The sequence below is a fragment of the Myotis lucifugus genome, unplaced genomic scaffold (assembly GCF_000147115.1).
Source record: "Myotis lucifugus unplaced genomic scaffold, Myoluc2.0 scaffold_408, whole genome shotgun sequence".
Lineage (NCBI taxonomy): Eukaryota > Metazoa > Chordata > Mammalia > Chiroptera > Vespertilionidae > Myotis > Myotis lucifugus.
This window is the reverse complement of record NW_005871456.1, coordinates 21,790-28,635: the sequence shown is the minus strand read 5'-3', so window position 1 is coordinate 28,635 and position 6,846 is coordinate 21,790. Positions and strand designations below refer to the sequence as shown.

Genomic DNA, 6,846 nt, shown 5'->3' with positions numbered 1-6,846 from the left:
ACCAAATAACATGCAATATCAATCTTCACATCTAGTACACTACCCCTACTACACACAGCAAGCTTGACATTTGACCTTTTTTCCTCGTTTCCTTCCTATGACCACTTTATTTTTCTCCCATCCCACTACTCCCACCTTCCACCCTACCTATCTTACCCCCACCCCTCCACTTGGCTCCTTCTCCCCCACTCCAACACAATACGGTGAGGGAGAGGCAGAGGGAGAGGGAGAGAGAGAGAGAGAGAAACATAAATGATGAGAGAGAATCACTGATAGCTGCTCCCTGCACGCCTCCTACTGGGGAGTGAGCCTGCAACCAGGGTATGTGCCCTGACTGGGAATTGAACCTGTGACCTCCTGGTTCTTGGGTCCACGCTCAACCACTGAGCAACACCGGCCGGGCTGTATTTACGTTTTCTTAAACAATTCTAGGCTTTGTTCGTACACTATCACTTAACGTTAACTGAATCTGAGAAAACAGCTTAATTTTGAAAACAATTCTACTCGATGACACACACAACTGAGATCAATGGAGGGTTTCATTAAAGCAAGCTTCCCTGGGCAAGTGGGGGGGGGGGGATCCAAATGGATGGTTTTGCTACATATTTCTCCACATCTTTTCTGTCTTCCTGTCTTCCCCTTCCCCTGATTTTGCACGACTCGTGAGAAATTAGTTCCCCCTGCTCACCCCTCACCCCCCAAACTGTCTCAGCACCCGATGAACAGAGTGTGGGGAAGGAGTGGACAGACGGGCCCTGAGGACTCGGGGTCCCCAAGGGTGTTGTGGGGGAGAGCGTGTGGCCTGGCCGCTTACTGGTTCTCCTCGGGATCCTGACAGGCGCGCTGCTGGCCCCGTCCCCTCCGGCCGTCGTGGCCCGGACGTGGACGACGTAACCCTCCTGGACGGGCAGCCGCAGCTCAGCCGACGTTCGGTTTGTGCTCAGCACCTGCAGGCCGCCCTGGCCGCTAGTCCTGTAGAACACCTGGAAGGCGCCAACACACACTCCTGTCGCCCACGTTTGCGTTTCTTGTGGGACTCACCGCTCTGGCCTTGTGCCTGTCATCTCTACCCGCCCAGCTTAAGTCCCATCCTCAGCTCTCTCTCTCCACGGTGGTCGCCCGGGGTTCGCACGTGGCAGGGCCATCAACCACAGCGTCTGGGAGGGTTAGGGTCGCCCGGAGAGCTGAGCGGGAAGGTGTCCGGGTGGGGACAGGCCCCCTGCCCTGATCTCGGACACACATGGAGGACCAGAGACAATGCTTCTCATTGTGTTTTCTTAAATATGTTTGTTGTTGTTGGTCCTCACCTGAGGGTATTTTCCCATTGCTTTTTAGAGAGAGTGGAAGGGAGGGGGAGAGATACACAGAGAGAGAGACATCGACGTGAGAGACACACCGATTGGTTGCCTCCTGCACATGCCCTGACCAGGGCTGGGCACTGACCGAGGCCTGGGAATTTAACCTGCAACCAACGTACGTGCCCTGGATCGGAATTGAACCATGGATGGGCCAAAGCTCTATCCACTGAGCCAAACCTAAGGCTCAAATATGATTTGCTGATATTTTTGAGAGAGGAAGGGAGAGGGATAGAAACACAATGAGAGGGAGGAACATTGATCAGCTGCCTCCTACACACCCCCTACTGGGGATTGAGCCAGAAAACCCCGCATCTGCCCTGACCAGGAATCGAGCTGTGACCTCCTGGTTCATCGGTCAATGCTCAACCACTGAGCCACACCAGCCAGGCAGTTTTCATTGTTTTTAAAGTCGTCCATAGGTAGCATCAGAAGCAGCAAACTCACACAAACAATTTACAAACATTTTGTCCAAAACCCCCACGTGAGCAGAATGATTTCACTTTCATTGTATTTAAGGAATCAGACATTTTGGGAACAAGCCTTTTTCATAAAAGGCTTAACATGTGAATGACGTCATTAGCTGTAGTCAGAAGCCGTACCTCCCTCACGGAGGAAATTGAGCCCAGCTCCCTGGAAAGCCCCGGTGGGAGCCGAGACCACCACCAACCCCGCCACTCACCTTGTACCCCGTCACTTCCGACTCGTTCTCCATGGCTCTGACCTGCTCCCAGCTCAGGAACACCTTGGCGTCCGTGGCGTTCCAGACCACGTTTCCCGGCGGCTGGCTGGGCGCTGGAAGTGAGAGTGAGGGGTTAACAAGGACCGAGCTTGGAGGGAACTGCCCCCGGGGCAGAGAAGGGGCCGTCAGGGAGGCAGCGGACCAGCATCTGCCAGCATCTGCCCAGGGGGATGCACAGCGTGCGGGCGGAGCCAGAAAACCTCAAGTGCAAAGCGGACAAAGCTGGTCAACACACGTTTCTCAGGTGGACACACGTGTCGTCATCAGTGTAGGCACAAACCCAGGACCCTGGTTCCAGGGGGGCCGGGCCCCACCCTCCATCATCCAGCCCCAGAGCCAGGATCTGGGAAGAGCCGAGAAGGATGCCGTGCAGCGGGGGAGATGCCCACTTCCCCAGCGTGTCTGATTGGTAGAAATAACCTTGAGGTGCCGATGGAATCGCTGCTGCCCCGAGGAGGGACCTGGGGGAGAACAAGGCCACCTCGGAACAGACCCTGATGATGGGGACCGTCTTGTCTGTCCCACTCAGGGCACCACCTGTTCCGAGGACCCTGGGGACAGAGCGCTGGGGACAGTGGCGATGGAAGCGGGCGGTCTCTGCCCGAGGGGCCCACGCTCCAGCCCACGCAGGGGGAGAGACGGCGGTAACGCAGGCGGGTGCTGCGCTGGGGTCAGAGCCAGGAGGGCGACAGGAGTGTCGGGCGTGTCCGCAGACGGGTGGGGGCCACACTTCCCAGCCAGGGGGGCCCATGGTGGCGCTGCGGCGACATTGGAGCAAAGGCCGAGAGGGCACTGGGACTTGCCACATGGGCACCAGGACACAGGGCTCCCTGGGCAGAGGGCAGAGCCTGCGGGAGTGGAGGAGGCCCGGGTGGTAGGAAGTGAGCCGAGGACTGCCGCCGGCCTGGGGGGCATTTTGGGGGCCTGGTCTGTGTGCAGGGGGTGCGAGGCCAGGGCCTGCTTCTGTAGATTTTGGCCACCAATCGAGATGTAATGAGTGGCTCCCAGGGCCACGCCGGGCACAGGGCTGGGTGAACAGCCAGCCAGCGAGTCATCAAAGCCCTCGGTTTAGTTCTTGACGCCCAAAGCATGCCGCTAATTGTCTCCCTGGCGTTAACCACAAAAGCCTTACCAAAACCGCAAGTAGGATTTGCAGCTAAAGCCACTTCAAAGGTTAGGACGACAGTGAAGGAACTATAATATCGCAAACAGCTTTAAGAGATTGTTTCATGGGTATCGTGGTATGTTTGAAAAATGACTGACACAAAATTTAAAAACTAGCCATGTTCTTTTTATAAAATGTTAGGATGATTAGAGATTTTTACTAGTAGAAACATATTTATTTTTTTATTGATTTCAGAGAGGAAGGAAGAGAGATAGAAACATCGATGATGAGAATCATTGACCGGCTGCCTCCTGTATGCCCCATACTGGTGGGGATCAAGCCCACAACCCGGGCATGTGCCGACCAGGAATCGAACAGTGACCTCCTGGTTCATAGGTTGACCCTCAACCACTGAGCCATGCCAGCTGGGCTAGGGATTTCAGTTATCTCTATATTTCCCACTCAATGTGGGAACGTGTCCATGGTAACAGCCACGGCCAACATGCAGGTGCCTGATGAATTGTGGAATTTCCAGAGATTTTGTTCCATTGGTGGAACTTCCATCATTGCACAGCGCGTGTGCACAGCAGTGCTGCCTGTCTCAGATCACCCCACTCCCGGGTCCTGGGCACAGGGTAGAGTCCCAGTAACCTGGTGTTGAATGAGACACGAATATCCATGTCAATGGAAAGGGCACCCAGAGGACAGGGCTGGGTATGGGTGGCTGTCCCACTCCTTCCTCTGTGATCTGGGGACAGTCAGGGGCTGCGTACGCTTTGGTGCCCTCTCTCTAAGTTGAGAATTAGGGAATTCAATGCTTGAGATGTTCACAGAACAGTGGAAGCACCAGCCATTAAAATCATAATTGTGCCCGGCTGGTGTGGCTCAGTGGTTGAGCGTCGACCTATGAACCGCGAGGTCATGGTTCAGAGCACATGCCCGGGTTTCAGGCTCGATCCTCAGTAGGGGGTGTGCTGATCAATGATACCCTCATCATTGATGTTTCTATCCCTCCCTTCCTCTCCCTTCCTCTCTGAAATCAATAAAAATATATTTAAAAAATAAAAAAATCATAATCACTATCCTTATTGTTTCCTGCAATTTCCACATTACACTGGGTGTTCATGTACCATCGCTCAATCATGAAGGGTTTTGCTTATTTTTATTTTTTCAGTCACCCTATGTTTTATTTTTATAAACTTAACTTTATTATTGAAAATATTACAGTGGTTTCTGCTTCTTTTAAAAAATTTACTTCTCTCCTATGCACGGCCGCCATATTCCTACTGATTTATAACCAGCCCCCTCCTCCGGCCGGGTCAGTTCACCGAGTCCCTCGCTGGTCCCAGGGTGGTGTCTCGTGGGTTTCACAACCACCGTCTCCTGCCAAGTACTCACATCAGTTCCCAAGTCAGGGAAAGAGCCGGATAAGCCTGTTGCATATATTTTTGCCATCGGAACTTTTGATGGACACTGTGCTTTGAATATGTAATGACGTATATTTAAATCTTACCAATTCACAATAGATGTTGGGAATACCAAACATACAGAACGATGACATTTTCAGTTTACTTGCAAACCCACATGCTCCATGGTCTAACTCCAGCCTGGTGCTGGGAATGAGTCCCCGCGAGCACAGCTAACAGACTCGGCTCAGGGCAATGCTTTCGCCTGGTCCGGTTTAAAGCGTCCCTCCGGGACCCACCGCTGAGGGTAACCTTTTACTCTACGTTGCCATCTTTCAAACAACGTAGGAGAGAGAGGAAGAGAAATCACCTCTGATCCCTTGACATGAATGTTAACTTTCTCACACTTATCAGAAATCCCAAGCCGAGTAAGTTGGTCAGTTTAAGAGAAAAGCAGACGTTCTTGACTCAACACCTCACACTGTGCTTTCCAAACGGGGGCCGTGCCCGTTCCCCTGAGGTTTGGGGGATCGGGAAAATGCCTGTGGCTCTGTTTACAGGGGCTGAGCTGGGCTGGCTGCCCCCACACACAGAAGCTGCCATTCCGGATGCAAACTCCCGCCACCTCCCACCCAACACGCAAGATACCTACGCGTCTTCTTGGTGGTGGCATTCACCGTGGCACTGAAGGGCCCGGCACCCGCGCTGTTGTAAGCCCGGACGGCTGCGTGGTAGACCAGGTGGCTCTTCAGCCCGTGGAGCCGGGCCGCGGTCTCCCCTGCCACCACCTTCACTCTGCGTGGCGAGCTCTCCTCTCCACTGGTCCAGTACCGCACCTGGGGGCCGAAACACGACAGGTGCCCCCTTCACGCTCAGCGGCTTTCACTAAAGTGGGCGCCCTCATGTATGTCATCGTTTAGACAAGTATTCGCAAAGTGCCTACTGTGTGCTGCACACAGTGGGCTCTGAGCCATGGAGGCTCAAGGAGGAGACAGTACCTGGCTAAACCAGGTCATTCAAAGGAAAGGAGTTATTCGTCTACAGATGCCAAGGCCACCAAGAAAGGAAGACCGAGAGCTGAGGACCATCCTAACGGCATGGACGTCCCCTGAACGCAAACCGGACAGGCCGATCTCACCCTCGTGTCTCAGCCAAGCCTTCTAAAAACCGTGCCCAGGGGATCCAGTTCCTTTTCGATGGCTATTTTTTTCCTTTTCTACCCCAACTAACGTTATTTTCATTCAACTTGTTGAGTTCATTTCAACATCCCTGGATATTCACATGGGACCACGTGCTGGTGAAATGCCAGTGAAAGCCAGACGTCACCTAGGACGTCACTGTTAAAAAGACGGACAGGGACGGAGCGAGGGGTGTGGCAACCTCCAGACCGCGCTTCAGAGAGCAAGTACCTCGTAGCCGAGGAGATGGCCACTGCTCAGCTTCCATGGGATGGCACTCCAGGACACCTCAATTTCCGAGGAGGACAGGCTGTGGGCCCAGACGTGAGCTGGAGCCGCTGTAGGTTCTGCTTGGGAACACCAACCAAAATACAATGTTGGCAGGAAATTTTAAAAATCTACTCAAGTTCTTATTGTCAGAGAGCAGGTTAATACATATGAAAATTCATAGGCTATTCAGTAAAAATTATTTAACATCACGAACCATGTCATGAAAACAGAGACACTGGCCCACTCCCGTTCCTCAGGGACAGGGGACACCAGAGCCACGGCGTTTCTTGGCTTAGGGGCCACGGTGGCCTGGGCTCCCCACTCCTGCCCCCCCACACCCGGCCAAGCTTGTCTCCCTCTTCCCCTCTGTCCTCTCCACCCACCACCATGCCTTCTCTTCACCCACAGCTCCTGCTGGGAGCCCCTGTGCCCGCACATGCTACTGATTCTTCTTATTTTTAAAAATAATTTATTGACTTCAGAGAGGAAGGAGAGGGAGAGAGAGATAGAAACATCCATGATGAGAGAGAATCATGGATCGGCTGCCTCCTGCATTCCCCCTATTGGGGATCGAGCCCACAACCTGGGCATGCACCCTGATTGGGAATTGAACCGTGACCTCCTGGTTCATAGGTCAACGCTCAACCACTGAGCCACGCCGGCCGGGCTGATCATCCTTTTGTGACTTGCCAAGGTCAAGGGCTCCAGAGTTCATTCATCCCAGAAGCATTGAGCGAGCACCTTCTCTGGCCCAGGCCCTCGCACACTCACACACTCGCACACTCACGTG

The 6,846-nt window shown here is 53.6% G+C and overlaps 1 protein-coding gene across 1 annotated transcript in view; it reads right to left on the bottom strand.

Moving 5' to 3' along the window:
• The window catches only part of LOC102421720 (contactin-6), a gene marked incomplete at its 5' end in the record, with an annotated part of 28,269 nt that overhangs the window by 410 nt on the left and 21,013 nt on the right, over positions 1-6,846 (bottom strand). The window contains 4 exons of the mRNA XM_023743697.1: positions 815-983; positions 2,038-2,150; positions 5,261-5,444; positions 6,018-6,133. Of these exons, the coding sequence (XP_023599465.1) occupies positions 815-983; positions 2,038-2,150; positions 5,261-5,444; positions 6,018-6,133 (582 nt within the window). The remainder of the gene's footprint in view (positions 1-814; positions 984-2,037; positions 2,151-5,260; positions 5,445-6,017; positions 6,134-6,846) is intronic.